Below are 16,399 nucleotides of genomic sequence, written 5' to 3'. Positions count from 1 at the left end.
TGGGATGATTGGGATATTAGGGGTAGTAGTCCGGTGGCTCTGGCTGATGGGATGATTGGGATATTAGGGGTAGTAGGCCGGTGGCTCTGGCTGACGGGATGATTGGGATATTAGGGGTAGTAGTCCGGTGGCTCTGGCTGATGGGATGATTGAGATATTAGGGGTAGTAGTCCGGTGGCTCTGGCTGATGGGATGATTGGGATATTAGGGGTAGTAGTCCGGTGGCTCTGGCTGATGGGATGATTGAGATATTAGGGGTAGTAGGCCGGTGGCTCTGGCTGATGGGATGATTGAGATATTAGGGGTAGTAGTCCGGTGGCTCTGGCTGATGGGATGATTGGGATATTAGGGGTAGTAGTCCGGTGGCTCTGGCTGATGGGATGATTGGGATATTAGGGGCAGTAGTCCGGTGGCTCTGGCTGACGGGATGATTGGGATATTAGGGGCAGTAGTCCGGTGGCTCTGGCTGACGGGATGATTGAGATATTAGGGGTAGTAGTCCGGTGTCTCTGGCTGAAGGGATAATTGGGATATTAGGGGTAGTAGTCCGGTGGCTCTGGCTGATGGGATGATTGAGATATTAGGGGTAGTAGTCTGGTGGCTCTGGCTGATGGGATGATTGGGATATTAGGGGTAGGAGGCCGGTGGCTCTGGCTGATGGGATGATTGAGATATTAGGGGTAGTAGGCCGGTGGCTCTGGCTGATGGGATGATTGTGATATTTTGGGTAGTAGTCCGGTGGCTCTGGCTGATGGGATGATTGAGATATTAGGGGTAGTAGGCCGGTGGCTCTGGCTGACGGGATGATTGAGATATTAGGGGTAGTAGTCCGTTGGCTCTGGCTGATGGGATGATTGGGATATTAGGGGTAGTATGCCGGTGGCTCTGGCTGATGGGATGATTGAGATATTAGGGGTAGTATTCCGGTGGCTCTGGCTGATGGGATGATTGAGATATTAGGGGTAGTATGCCGGTGGCTCTGGCTGACGGGATGATTGAGATATTAGGGGTAGTAGTCCGGTGGCTCTGGCTGATGGGATGATTGAGATATTAGGGGTAGTAGGCCGGTGGCTCTGGCTGACGGGATGATTGAAATATTAGGGGTAGTATGCCGGTGGCTCTGGCTGATGGGATGATTGGGATATTAGGGGTAGTATTCCGGTGGCTCTGGCTGATGGGATGATTGGGATATTAGGGGTAGTATTCCGGTGGCTCTGGCTGACGGGATGATTGAGATATTAGGGGTAGTAGTCCGGTGGCTCTGGCTGACGGGATGATTGAGATATTAGGGGTAGTAGTCCGGTGGCTCTGGCTGATGGGATGATTGGGATATTAGGGGTAGTATTCCGGTGGCTCTGGCTGATGGGATGATTGGGATATTAGGGGTAGTATTCCGGTGGCTCTGGCTGATGGGATGATTGGGATATTAGGGGTAGTATGCCGGTGGCTCTGGCTGACGGGATGATTGAGATATTAGGGGTAGTAGTCCGGTGGCTCTGGCTGATGGGATGATTGAGATATTAGGGGTAGTAGTCCGGTGGCTCTGGCTGATGGGATGATTGAGATATTAGGGGTAGTAGTCCGGTGGCTCTGGCTGATGGGATGATTGGGATATTAGGGGTAGTAGTCTGGTGGCTCTGGCTGATGGGATGATTGGGATATTTTGGGTAGTAGTCCGGTGGCTCTGGCTGATGGGATGATTGAGATATTAGGGGTAGTAGTCCGGTGGCTCTGGCTGACGGGATGATTGAGATATTAGGGGTAGTATTCCGGTGGCTCTGGCTGACGGGATGATTGAGATATTAGGGGTAGTATGCCGGTGGCTCTGGCTGACGGGATGATTGAGATATTAGGGGTAGTATGCCGGTGGCTCTGGCTGATGGGATGATTGGGATATTAGGGGTAGTAGTCCGGTGGCTCTGGCTGACGGGATGATTGGGATATTAGAGGTAGTATGCCGGTGGCTCTGGCTGATGGTATGATTGGGATATTAGGGGTGATAGGCCGGTGGCTCTGGCTGATGGGATGATTGGGATATTAGGGGTGATAGGCCGGTGGCTCTGGCTGACGGGATGATTGAGATATTAGGGGTAGTAGTCCGGTGGCTCTGGCTGATGGGATGATTGGGATATTAGGGGTAGTATGCCGGTGGCTCTGGCTGATGGGATGATTGGGATATTAGGGGTGATAGGCCGGTGGCTCTGGCTGATGGGATGATTGGGATATTAGGGGTAGTATGCCGGTGGCTCTGGCTGATGGGATGATTGAGATATTAGGGGTAGTAGTCCGGTGGCTCTGGCTGATGGGATGATTGAGATATTAGGGGTAGTAGTCCGGTGGCTCTGGCTGATGGGATGATTGGGATATTAGGGGTAGTAGTCCGGTGGCTCTGGCTGACGGGATGATTGGGATATTAGGGGTAGTATGCCGGTGGCTCTGGCTGACGGGATGATTGAGATATTAGGGGTAGTATTCCGGTGGCTCTGGCTGATGGGATGATTGGGATATTAGGGGTAGTAGGCCGGTGGCTCTGGCTGAAGGGATGATTGAGATATTAGGGGTAGTATGCCGGTGGCTCTGGCTGATGGGATGATTGGGATATTAGGGGTAGTAGTCCGGTGGCTCTGGCTGATGGGATGATTGGGATATTAGGGGTGATAGGCCGGTGGCTCTGGCTGAAGGGATGATTGAGATATTAGGGGTAGTATGCCGGTGGCTCTGGCTGACGGGATGATTGGGATATTAGGGGTAGTAGTCCGGTGGCTCTGGCTGATGGGATGATTTGGATATTAGGGGTAGTAGGCCGGTGGCTCTGGCTGACGGGATGATTGGGATATTAGGGGTAGTATTCCGGTGGCTCTGGCTGATGGGATGATTGAGATATTAGGGGTAGTATGCCGGTGGCTCTGGCTGATGGGATGATTGGGATATTAGGGGTAGTAGTCCGGTGGCTCTGGCTGACGGGATGATTGGGATATTAGGGGTAGTAGTCCGGTGGCTCTGGCTGATGGGATGATTTGGATATTAGGGGTAGTAGGCCGGTGGCTCTGGCTGATGGGATGATTTGGATATTAGGGGTAGTAGTCCGGTGGCTCTGGCTGATGGGATGATTTGGATATTAGGGGTAGTAGGCCGGTGGCTCTGGCTGACGGGATGATTGGGATATTAGGGGTAGTATGCCGGTGGCTCTGGCTGACGGGATGATTGGGATATTAGGGGTAGTATGCCGGTGGCTCTGGCTGATGGGATGATTCAGATATTAGGGGTAGTAGTCCGGTGGCTCTGGCTGATGGGATGATTGAGATATTAGGGGTAGTAGTCCGGTGGCTCTGGCTGATGGGATGATTGGGATATTAGGGGTAGTAGTCCGGTGGCTCTGGCTGACGGGATGATTGGGATATTAGGGGTAGTATTCCGGTGGCTCTGGCTGATGGGATGATTGAGATATTAGGGGTAGTATTCCGGTGGCTCTGGCTGATGGGATGATTGGGATATTAGGGGTAGTAGTCCGGTGGCTCTGGCTGACGGGATGATTGGGATATTAGGGGTAGTATGCCGGTGGCTCTGGCTGACGGGATGATTGAGATATTAGGGGTAGTATTCCGGTGGCTCTGGCTGATGGGATGATTGAGATATTAGGGGTAGTAGTCTGGTGGCTCTGGCTGACGGGATGATTGGGATATTAGGGGTGATAGGCCGGTGGCTCTGGCTGAAGGGATGATTGAGATATTAGGGGTAGTATGCCGGTGGCTCTGGCTGATGGGATGATTGGGATATTAGGGGTAGTAGTCCGGTGGCTCTGGCTGATGGGATGATTGGGATATTAGGGGTGATAGGCCGGTGGCTCTGGCTGAAGGGATGATTGAGATATTAGGGGTAGTAGTCCGGTGGCTCTGGCTGACGGGATGATTGGGATATTAGGGGTAGTAGTCCGGTGGCTCTGGCTGATGGAATGATTTGGATATTAGGGGTAGTAGGCCGGTGGCTCTGGCTGACGGGATGATTGGGATATTAGGGGTAGTAGTCCGGTGGCTCTGGCTGATGGGATGATTGAGATATTAGGGGTAGTATGCCGGTGGCTCTGGCTGATGGGATGATTGGGATATTAGGGGTAGTAGTCCGGTGGCTCTGGCTGACGGGATGATTGGGATATTAGGGGTAGTAGTCCGGTGGCTCTGGCTGATGGGATGATTTGGATATTAGGGGTAGTAGGCCGGTGGCTCTGGCTGATGGGATGATTTGGATATTAGGGGTAGTAGTCCGGTGGCTCTGGCTGATGGGATGATTTGGATATTAGGGGTAGTAGGCCGGTGGCTCTGGCTGACGGGATGATTGGGATATTAGGGGTAGTAGTCCGGTGGCTCTGGCTGATGGGATGATTTGGATATTAGGGGTAGTAGTCCGGTGGCTCTGGCTGATGGGATGATTTGGATATTAGGGGTAGTAGTCCGGTGGCTCTGGCTGATGGGATGATTTGGATATTAGGGGTAGTAGGCCGGTGGCTCTGGCTGACGGGATGATTGGGATATTAGGGGTAGTAGTCCGGTGGCTCTGGCTGACGGGATGATTGGGATATTAGGGGTAGTAGTCCGGTGGCTCTGGCTGACGGGATGATTGGGATATTAGGGGTAGTAGTCTGGTGGCTCTGGCTGATGGGATGATTGGGATATTAGGGGTAGTAGTCCGGTGGCTCTGGCTGACGGGATGATTGGGATATTAGGGGTAGTATGCCGGTGGCTCTGGCTGATGGGATGATTGGGATATTAGGGGTAGTAATCCGGTGGCTCTTGCTGACGGGATGATTGGGATATTAGGGGTAGTAGTCTGGTGGCTCTGGCTGATGGGATGATTGAGATATTAGGGGTAGTATTCCGGTGGCTCTGGCTGATGGGATGATTGAGATATTAGGGGTAGTAGTCCGGTGGCTCTGGCTGACGGGATGATTGAGATATTAGGGGTAGTAGTCCGGTGGCTCTGGCTGACGGGATGATTGGGATATTAGGGGTAGTATGCCGGTGGCTCTGGCTGACGGGATGATTGAGATATTAGGGGTAGTATTCCGGTGGCTCTGGCTGATGGGATGATTGGGATATTAGGGGTGATAGGCCGGTGGCTCTGGCCGAAGGGATGATTGAGATATTAGGGGTAGTATGCCGGTGGCTCTGGCTGATGGGATGATTGGGATATTAGGGGTAGTAGTCCGGTGGCTCTGGCTGATGGGATGATTGGGATATTAGGGGTGATAGGCCGGTGGCTCTGGCTGAAGGGATGATTGAGATATTAGGGGTAGTAGTCCGGTGGCTCTGGCTGACGGGATGATTGGGATATTAGGGGTAGTAGTCCGGTGGCTCTGGCTGATGGAATGATTTGGATATTAGGGGTAGTAGGCCGGTGGCTCTGGCTGACGGGATGATTGGGATATTAGGGGTAGTAGTCCGGTGGCTCTGGCTGATGGGATGATTGAGATATTAGGGGTAGTATGCCGGTGGCTCTGGCTGATGGGATGATTGGGATATAAGGGGTAGTAGTCCGGTGGCTCTGGCTGACGGGATGATTGGGATATTAGGGGTAGTAGTCCGGTGGCTCTGGCTGATGGGATGATTTGGATATTAGGGGTAGTAGGCCGGTGGCTCTGGCTGATGGGATGATTTGGATATTAGGGGTAGTAGTCCGGTGGCTCTGGCTGATGGGATGATTTGGATATTAGGGGTAGTAGGCCGGTGGCTCTGGCTGACGGGATGATTGGGATATTAGGGGTAGTAGTCCGGTGGCTCTGGCTGATGGGATGATTTGGATATTAGGGGTAGTAGTCCGGTGGCTCTGGCTGATGGGATGATTTGGATATTAGGGGTAGTAGTCCGGTGGCTCTGGCTGATGGGATGATTTGGATATTAGGGGTAGTAGGCCGGTGGCTCTGGCTGACGGGATGATTGGGATATTAGGGGTAGTAGTCCGGTGGCTCTGGCTGACGGGATGATTGGGATATTAGGGGTAGTAGTCCGGTGGCTCTGGCTGACGGGATGATTGGGATATTAGGGGTAGTAGTCTGGTGGCTCTGGCTGATGGGATGATTGGGATATTAGGGGTAGTAGTCCGGTGGCTCTGGCTGACGGGATGATTGGGATATTAGGGGTAGTATGCCGGTGGCTCTGGCTGATGGGATGATTGGGATATTAGGGGTAGTAATCCGGTGGCTCTTGCTGACGGGATGATTGGGATATTAGGGGTAGTAGTCTGGTGGCTCTGGCTGATGGGATGATTGAGATATTAGGGGTAGTATTCCGGTGGCTCTGGCTGATGGGATGATTGAGATATTAGGGGTAGTAGTCCGGTGGCTCTGGCTGATGGGATGATTGAGATATTAGGGGTAGTAGTCCGGTGGCTCTGGCTGATGGGATGATTGAGATATTAGGGGTAGTATTCCGGTGGCTCTGGCTGATGGGATGATTGAGATATTAGGGGTAGTAGTCCGGTGGCTCTGGCTGACGGGATGATTGGGATATTAGGGGTAGTATGCCGGTGGCTCTGGCTGACGGGATGATTGAGATATTAGGGGTAGTAGTCCGTTGGCTCTGGCTGATGGGATGATTGGGATATTAGGGGTAGTATTCCGGTGGCTCTGGCTGATGGGATGATTGAGATATTAGGGGTAGTATGCCGGTGGCTCTGGCTGACGGGATGATTGAGATATTAGGGGTAGTAGTCCGGTGGCTCTGGCTGATGGGATGATTGAGATATTAGGGGTAGTAGGCCGGTGGCTCTGGCTGACGGGATGATTGAGATATTAGGGGTAGTAGTCCGGTGGCTCTGGCTGATGGGATGATTGGGATATTAGGGGTAGTATTCCGGTGGCTCTGGCTGATGGGATGATTGGGATATTAGGGGTAGTATGCCGGTGGCTCTGGCTGACGGGATGATTGAGATATTAGGGGTAGTAGTCCGGTGGCTCTGGCTGATGGGATGATTGGGATATTAGGGGTAGTATGCCGGTGGCTCTGGCTGACGGGATGATTGAGATATTAGGGGTAGTAGTCCGGTGGCTCTGGCTGATGGGATGATTGAGATATTAGGGGTAGTAGTCCGGTGGCTCTGGCTGATGGGATGATTGAGATATTAGGGGTAGTAGTCCGGTGGCTCTGGCTGATGGGATGATTGAGATATTAGGGGTAGTATTCCGGTGGCTCTGGCTGATGGGATGATTGAGATATTAGGGGTAGTAGTCCGGTGGCTCTGGCTGACGGGATGATTGGGATATTAGGGGTAGTATGCCGGTGGCTCTGGCTGACGGGATGATTGAGATATTAGGGGTAGTAGTCCGTTGGCTCTGGCTGATGGGATGATTGGGATATTAGGGGTAGTATTCCGGTGGCTCTGGCTGATGGGATGATTGAGATATTAGGGGTAGTATGCCGGTGGCTCTGGCTGACGGGATGATTGAGATATTAGGGGTAGTAGTCCGGTGGCTCTGGCTGATGGGATGATTGAGATATTAGGGGTAGTAGGCCGGTGGCTCTGGCTGACGGGATGATTGAGATATTAGGGGTAGTAGTCCGGTGGCTCTGGCTGATGGGATGATTGGGATATTAGGGGTAGTATTCCGGTGGCTCTGGCTGATGGGATGATTGGGATATTAGGGGTAGTAGTCCGGTGGCTCTGGCTGATGGGATGATTGGGATATTAGGGGTAGTATGCCGGTGGCTCTGGCTGACGGGATGATTGAGATATTAGGGGTAGTAGTCCGGTGGCTCTGGCTGATGGGATGATTGGGATATTAGGGGTAGTAGTCCGGTGGCTCTGGCTGATGGGATGATTGGGATATTAGGGGTAGTATGCCGGTGGCTCTGGCTGACGGGATGATTGAGATATTAGGGGTAGTAGTCCGGTGGCTCTGGCTGATGGGATGATTGAGATATTAGGGGTAGTAGTCCGGTGGCTCTGGCTGATGGGATGATTGAGATATTAGGGGTAGTAGTCCGGTGGCTCTGGCTGATGGGATGATTGGGATATTAGGGGTAGTAGTCTGGTGGCTCTGGCTGATGGGATGATTGGGATATTTTGGGTAGTAGTCCGGTGGCTCTGGCTGATGGGATGATTGAGATATTAGGGGTAGTAGTCCGGTGGCTCTGGCTGACGGGATGATTGGGATATTAGGGGTAGTAGTCCGGTGGCTCTGGCTGACGGGATGATTGGGATATTAGGGGTAGTATGCCGGTGGCTCTGGCTGACGGGATGATTGAGATATTAGGGGTAGTAGTCCGGTGGCTCTGGCTGACGGGATGATTGAGATATTAGGGGTAGTAGTCCGGTGGCTCTGGCTGATGGGATGATTGAGATATTAGGGGTAGTAGTCCGGTGGCTCTGGCTGACGGGATGATTGGGATATTAGAGGTAGTAGTCCGGTGGCTCTGGCTGATGGGATGATTGAGATATTAGGGGTAGTAGTCCGGTGGCTCTGGCTGACGGGATGATTGGGATATTAGAGGTAGTAGTCCGGTGGCTCTGGCTGACGGGATGATTGGGATATTAGGGGTGATAGGCCGGTGGCTCTGGCTGATGGGATGATTGGGATATTAGGGGTAGTATGCCGGTGGCTCTGGCTGAAGGGATGATTGAGATATTAGGGGTAGTAGTCCGGTGGCTCTGGCTGATGGGATGATTGGGATATTAGGGGTAGTAGGCCGGTGGCTCTGGCTGACGGGATGATTGAGATATTAGGGGTAGTAGTCCGGTGGCTCTGGCTGATGGGATGATTGGGATATTAGGGGTAGTATGCCGGTGGCTCTGGCTGATGGGATGATTGGGATATTAGGGGTAGTATGCCGGTGGCTCTGGCTGACGGGATGATTGAGATATTAGGGGTAGTAGTCCGGTGGCTCTGGCTGAAGGGATGATTGGGATATTAGGGGTAGTAGTCCGGAGGCTCTGGCTGATGGGATGATTGAGATATTAGGGGTAGTAGTCCGGTGGCTCTGGCTGATGGGATGATTGAGATATTAGGGGTAGTAGTCCGGTGGCTCTGGCTGATGGGATGATTGGGATATTAGGGGTAGTAGTCCGGTGGCTCTGGCTGATGGGATGATTGAGATATTAGGGGTAGTAGTCCGGTGGCTCTGGCTGATGGGATGATTGGGATATTAGGGGTAGTAGTCCGGTGGCTCTGGCTGACGGGATGATTGGGATATTAGGGGTGATAGGCCGGTGGCTCTGGCTGAAGGGATGATTGAGATATTAGGGGTAGTAGTCCGGTGGCTCTGGCTGACGGGATGATTGAGATATTAGGGGTAGTATTCCGGTGGCTCTGGCTGATGGGATGATTGAGATATTAGGGGTAGTAGTCCGGTGGCTCTGGCTGACGGGATGATTGGGATATTAGGGGTAGTATGCCGGTGGCTCTGGCTGACGGGATGATTGAGATATTAGGGGTAGTATTCCGGTGGCTCTGGCTGATGGGATGATTGAGATATTAGGGGTAGTAGTCCGGTGGCTCTGGCTGACGGGATGATTGAGATATTAGGGGTAGTAGTCCGGTGGCTCTGGCTGACGGGATGATTGGGATATTAGGGGTAGTATGCCGGTGGCTCTGGCTGACGGGATGATTGAGATATTAGGGGTAGTATGCCGGTGGCTCTGGCTGACGGGATGATTGGGATATTAGGGGTAGTATGCCGGTGGCTCTGGCTGATGGGATGATTGGGATATTAGGGGTAGTAGTCCGGTGGCTCTGGCTGACGGGATGATTGGGATATTAGGGGTAGTAGTCCGGTGGCTCTGGCTGATGGGATGATTTGGATATTAGGGGTAGTAGGCCGGTGGCTCTGGCTGACGGGATGATTGGGATATTAGGGGTAGTAGTCCGGTGGCTCTGGCTGATGGGATGATTTGGATATTAGGGGTAGTCGGCCGGTGGCTCTGGCTGAAGGGATGATTGAGATATTAGGGGTAGTATGCCGGTGGCTCTGGCTGATGGGATGATTGGGATATTAGGGGTAGTAGTCCGGTGGCTCTGGCTGACGGGATGATTGGGATATTAGGGGTAGTAGGCCGGTGGCTCTGGCTGATGGGATGATTTGGATATTAGGGGTAGTAGTCCGGTGGCTCTGGCTGACGGGATGATTGAGATATTAGGGGTAGTAGTCCGGTGGCTCTGGCTGACGGGATGATTGGGATATTAGGGGTAGTAGTCCGGTGGCTCTGGCTGACGGGATGATTGGGATATTAGGGGTAGTAGTCCGGTGGCTCTGGCTGACGGGATGATTGGGATATTAGGGGTAGTAGTCCGGTGGCTCTGGCTGATGGGATGATTTGGATATTAGGGGTAGTAGGCCGGTGGCTCTGGCTGATGGGATGATTTGGATATTAGGGGTAGTAGTCCGGTGGCTCTGGCTGATGGGATGATTTGGATATTAGGGGTAGTAGGCCGGTGGCTCTGGCTGACGGGATGATTGGGATATTAGGGGTAGTAGTCCGGTGGCTCTGGCTGACGGGATGATTGGGATATTAGGGGTAGTAGTCCGGTGGCTCCGGCTGACGGGATGATTGGGATATTAGGGGTAGTAGTCTGGTGGCTCTGGCTGACGGGATGATTGGGATATTAGGGGTAGTAGTCTGGTGGCTCTGGCTGATGGGATGATTGGGATATTAGGGGTAGTAGGCCGGTGGCTCTGGCTGACGGGATGATTGGGATATTAGGGGTAGTAGTCCGGTGGCTCTGGCTGACGGGATGATTGGGATATTAGGGGTAGTAGTCCGGTGGCTCTGGCTGATGGGATGATTTGGATATTAGGGGTAGTAGGCCGGTGGCTCTGGCTGATGGGATGATTTGGATATTAGGGGTAGTAGTCCGGTGGCTCTGGCTGATGGGATGATTTGGATATTAGGGGTAGTAGGCCGGTGGCTCTGGCTGACGGGATGATTGGGATATTAGGGGTAGTAGTCCGGTGGCTCTGGCTGACGGGATGATTGGGATATTAGGGGTAGTAGTCCGGTGGCTCTGGCTGACGGGATGATTGGGATATTAGGGGTAGTAGTCTGGTGGCTCTGGCTGACGGGATGATTGGGATATTAGGGGTAGTAGTCTGGTGGCTCTGGCTGATGGGATGATTGGGATATTAGGGGTAGTAGGCCGGTGGCTCTGGCTGACGGGATGATTGGGATATTAGGGGTAGTATGCCGGTGGCTCTGGCTGATGGGATGATTGGGATATTAGGGGTAGTAGTCCGGTGGCTCTGGCTGACGGGATGATTGGGATATTAGGGGTAGTAGTCTGGTGGCTCTGGCTGATGGGATGATTGAGATATTAGGGGTAGTATTCCGGTGGCTCTGGCTGATGGGATGATTGAGATATTAGGGGTAGTAGTCCGGTGGCTCTGGCTGACGGGATGATTGGGATATTAGGGGTAGTAGTCCTGTGGCTCTGGCTGAAGGGATGATTGAGATATTAGGGGTAGTAGGCCGGTGGCTCTGGCTGACGGGATGATTGGGATATTAGGGGTAGTAGTCCGGTGGCTCTGGCTGAAGGGATGATTGAGATATTAGGGGTAGTAGGCCGGTGGCTCTGGCTGACGGGATGATTGAGATATTAGGGGTAGTAGTCCGGTGGCTCTGGCTGACGGGATGATTGGGATATTAGGGGTAGTAGTCCTGTGGCTCTGGCTGACGGGATGATTGGGATATTAGGGGTAGTATGCCGGTGGCTCTGGCTGAAGGGATGATTGGGATATTAGGGGTAGTAGTCCGGTGGCTCTGGCTGACGGGATGATTGAGATATTAGGGGTAGTAGGCCGGTGGCTCTGGCTGACGGGATGATTGAGATATTAGGGGTAGTAGGCCGGTGGCTCTGGCTGATGGGATGATTGGGATATTAGGGGTAGTAGTCCGGTGGCTCTGGCTGACGGGATGATTGGGATATTAGGGGTAGTAGTCCGGTGGCTCTGGCTGATGGGATGATTTGGATATTAGGGGTAGTAGTCCGGTGGCTCTGGCTGATGGGATGATTTGGATATTAGGGGTAGTCGGCCGGTGGCTCTGGCTGAAGGGATGATTGAGATATTAGGGGTAGTAGTCCGGTGGCTCTGGCTGATGGGATGATTTGGATATTAGGGGTAGTAGTCCGGTGGCTCTGGCTGATGGGATGATTTGGATATTAGGGGTAGTAGGCCGGTGGCTCTGGCTGACGGGATGATTGGGATATTAGGGGTAGTAGTCCGGTGGTTCTGGCTGACGGGATGATTGGGATATTAGGGGTAGTAGTCTGGTGGCTCTGGCTGATGGGATGATTGAGATATTAAGGGTAGTAGTCCGGTGGATCTGGCTGATGGGATGATTTGGATATTAGGGGTAGTAGTCCGGTGGCTCTGGCTGATGGGATGATTTGGATATTAGGGGTAGTAGTCCGGTGGCTCTGGCTGATGGGATGATTTGGATATTAGGGGTAGTAGGCCGGTGGCTCTGGCTGATGGGATGATTTGGATATTAGGGGTAGTAGGCCGGTGGCTCTGGCTGACGGGATGATTGGGATATTAGGGGTAGTAGTCCGGTGGCTCTGGCTGATGGGATGATTTGGATATTAGGGGTAGTAGTCCGGTGGCTCTGGCTGATGGGATGATTTGGATATTAGGGGTAGTAGTCCGGTGGCTCTGGCTGATGGGATGATTTGGATATTAGGGGTAGTAGGCCGGTGGCTCTGGCTGATGGGATGATTTGGATATTAGGGGTAGTAGGCCGGTGGCTCTGGCTGACGGGATGATTGGGATATTAGGGGTAGTAGTCCGGTGGCTCTGGCTGATGGGATGATTTGGATATTAGGGGTAGTAGTCCGGTGGCTCTGGCTGATGGGATGATTGGGATATTAGGGGTAGTAGTCCGGTGGCTCTGGCTGACGGGATGATTGAGATATTAGGGGTAGTAGTCCGGTGGCTCTGGCTGATGGGATGATTTGGATATTAGGGGTAGTAGGCCGGTGGCTCTGGCTGACGGGATGATTGAGATATTAGGGGTAGTAGTCCGGTGGCTCTGGCTGATGGGATGATTGGGATATTAGGGGTAGTAGTCCGGTGGCTCTGGCTGATGGGATGATTTGGATATTAGGGGTAGTAGGCCGGTGGCTCTGGCTGATGGGATGATTGGGATATTAGGGGTAGTAGTCCGGTGGCTCTGGCTGACGGGATGATTGAGATATTAGGGGTAGTAGTCCGGTGGCTCTGGCTGATGGGATGATTTGGATATTAGGGGTAGTAGGCTGGTGGCTCTGGCTGATGGGATGATTTGGATATTAGGGGTAGTAGGCCGGTGGCTCTGGCTGATGGAATGATTTGGATATTAGGGGTAGTAGGCCGGTGGCTCTGGCTGATGGGATGATTTGGATATTAGGGGTAGTAGGCCGGTGGCTCTGGCTGATGGGATGATTTGGATATTAGGGGTAGTAGGCCGGTGGCTCTGGCTGACGGGATGATTGGGATATTAGGGGTAGTAGTCCGGTGGCTCTGGCTGATGGGATGATTTGGATATTAGGGGTAGTAGGCCGGTGGCTCTGGCTGATGGGATGATTTGGATATTAGGGGTAGTAGGCCGGTGGCTCTGGCTGACGGGATGATGTTGGAAATCTGTTCATCTTTGCAGTGGAAGGAAAAACCAAAAATGTTGTTTACTAAAAGGCTCTTGAATGAGTTGAAAATAAAATACTATCAATATTTGGGTAATCATTTAATTAATTTGTGTTGCAAATCTGTAGTGTTGAATATATGATGTGAAATGTTTTTATGTGCAATATAATCATTATAATTTGTTATAACTAGCCATAATTTGTTACTATGCCCAGGCAAAAGATGTCCAGTACCTGTGCTAGCAATGTGATGACCTGCTTCTGATGGCTGTCACTTCCCTCACTGCCTGTCTTTTATACCTGGATAACCAAAGCGGACAAAGAAATCCCTTAAAAAAAACTTTTATTAATATTTATAAAAATACTAAAAAATTCCTCTATAACAAACAGTCCCTAATTGTACTCCTCTAAGTTCAGCTATCGGAAAAACAAAATGCCATATGGGACATCACATACAGTGTATATGTATATGATAGTGTATATGTATAATCATATAAATAAATACAAATATATAAAGCAGACCCATATCAATGTGCCATAAATAGAAAACAGAAGAAATAGGTATTGATAGAGTATATAAATTGCAAAACCAAATATCACTGGTGCAATCTGTGCAGCTGCACAGGGTCCCAAGAAGTATAGGGGCCCATTTTCTTCTCTAAAGCAGGTTGGATTGTGCATTATGATAAGGGTCCATATACTGTTCTTGAAAAGGGGCCCTCTTCTGTCTGTGTCCGCCATTGAAGAGGGGAGCATAGCTAATCAGGGGTTATGCAGAAAGGAGGGGCTCAATAAGTCAGGGGTGATACAGGGAGTGTGGGCTCAGTCAATCAGGGGAGAAATGAGGCACAAGGGCCTTACTAAAGGCCCCCAATTTAGATGTTTGGCGGACATCCTAAAGCTTAGGCGTTTCGGACAGAGGTAAGGTGGAAAGAGCCCATTAAGTGTCCAAGATCGGACCAAGAAACGGTGGGCAACAAGAAACCAAGGCAAGATATAGCAAAGTGTTCAGACTTCACAAATTAGAATGACACCATCTAGGCCGATAGGTGAGTCTGTCATCCCCTAATGATTAGAGGTATGAGTCTTCTTCTCTTTCAAGATCTTTCAGGTGAAGTCACCAAGTGATGAAGAGCTTTCAGTTTTATCTGTTCTACATTACTTCAGAAGAATGTAGGCTTTAAGCTGAGACACCCAGTGGTGCTTCAAGTCAGGCATGGCTCTTCTCATACTTCATCATCTCAGTGGTGGATTCCCATTTCATGAAACTCCCAGATAGACCTCGAGGACATTATGGTTCGACACTACAGAGATCTGCTGTCGAGAGGACTGAATGGTTGACGAAAATAGGAGGCTACCAACTTAAAATCAAAAGACGAAGAAAACGTCTTAAAAATTCCTGAAAGGGACTTGAGATCGAGTTAATTCTTATGATTGAGAGGGGGACAGTTCTATTTAACTCTTTCTAATACAGTTTTACTACTCGGAGGTTAAATTATGAATAATGAATTGCTTGGAGGCCAAGTTCACACATCGCAAATTTCCTATGTGGATTCGGCACAGCAAATCTGCAGCACTTTATAGTGTAATATAAGTACATGGGCTTTTCAAAATCACAGAAAGACATTGCAGGAAAAAAACGCTGGAAAATAAAAGCATGGTGAAGATTTCTATCCTGCATCATGCTCATTATTATGTATATTTACATTGTGATTTTCACCATATTATATAATGTATATATGACTTTTTCTTATTTTAAACAAAGGAAATAATAATGTTTACATGAAGCTGTCTGTGATTTTTGGAAGAGAAAAATATCAGATTGTCAGGATTGTTAGATAGGGGACAGCCTGCAGATTGTGGACAGGGTTACCTAAAACATTCAGTAGAGTGAGAAGTTTTCTTCTCCCACACTGCTGTATGCAAAAGTACCACTGGGTGGCAACATATAGTCACATAACACACAGTATCACACATCATATTATGTTCCAAAGCTGAAAATCTCAGGGTATGAATTTAGGGCAATGTAAGCCAAGAAGAAAGGTAAGGAAGGACATACATGTATTTCAGGAAGCCTTTATATGCTTTTCGTTAGTGTTCATGCACAGAAGTCTGCATGATACTTGTATCTGTCCAATAATAGCACATACTGTACCTGATGAAATGTTACTGCAGGATTTCTGAAGTCTACTTGCAGAATGTTACCAAGAAATGGAAGACCTCTTGGCCCTGGAGGAAAGTGTGATCCATTCTTCCTGCTCTTCATAAAGTCCAAGAGGAAAAGGCAAACAATGAATGTTGCACCCAATAAATATCCATTGGAAAACAACAGGGAGATAAACTCCGCCATCTCCTCTCTGGGCTGCGTCTACTCGCTGTTATTACTACTCGCTCACAGATCTCGCTGTACAAGTGTATAAATCCCTTCTCTGTAAGAAATCGAACTAGACCTCTGTATCCACTGTAATAAGCAGTAAATAGCTCCCTGGATCCGCCCTTATATCATAGCTGCCAACTGTCCCTGAGTGACACGGACTACTGCTGAGCCAAAATGGGTGGGGTATATGCAAACCACGTCATAAAGTGGGCAATCCAGGATGGGCAGAGGTGTTCTGAAGTGTGCTGGTGTAACAGGCCAGATTAACCCCCCGCCCAGAATATACCTGCGGTTAAAGTGGCCCGGGTATATTCTGGCCTAGCCCAAACTATACCCCGGGGTACAAATTGGACTAGTCCAGTTTATACCCCACCAGGTCAGAATATACCCCAGCTACTGTAGATCAGATTTTTTAGGCTTTT

At 50.7% G+C, this 16,399-nt stretch overlaps 1 protein-coding gene across 1 annotated transcript in view; it reads right to left on the bottom strand.

The window, feature by feature from the left end:
* The window catches only part of LOC138647786 (cytochrome P450 2D14-like), a 270,386-nt gene extending 254,304 nt beyond the window's left edge, over window positions 1-16,082 (bottom strand). The window contains exon 1 of the mRNA XM_069737044.1: window positions 15,756-16,082. Coding sequence (XP_069593145.1) covers window positions 15,756-15,950 — 195 coding nt within the window. The 5' untranslated portion in view covers window positions 15,951-16,082. The remainder of the gene's footprint in view (window positions 1-15,755) is intronic.
* Window positions 16,083-16,399: the final 317 nt, after the last annotated feature.

The sequence above is a fragment of the Ranitomeya imitator genome, chromosome 8, assembly GCF_032444005.1.
Source record: "Ranitomeya imitator isolate aRanImi1 chromosome 8, aRanImi1.pri, whole genome shotgun sequence".
Lineage (NCBI taxonomy): Eukaryota > Metazoa > Chordata > Amphibia > Anura > Dendrobatidae > Ranitomeya > Ranitomeya imitator.
This window is presented reverse-complemented; position numbering and strand designations above follow the sequence as displayed.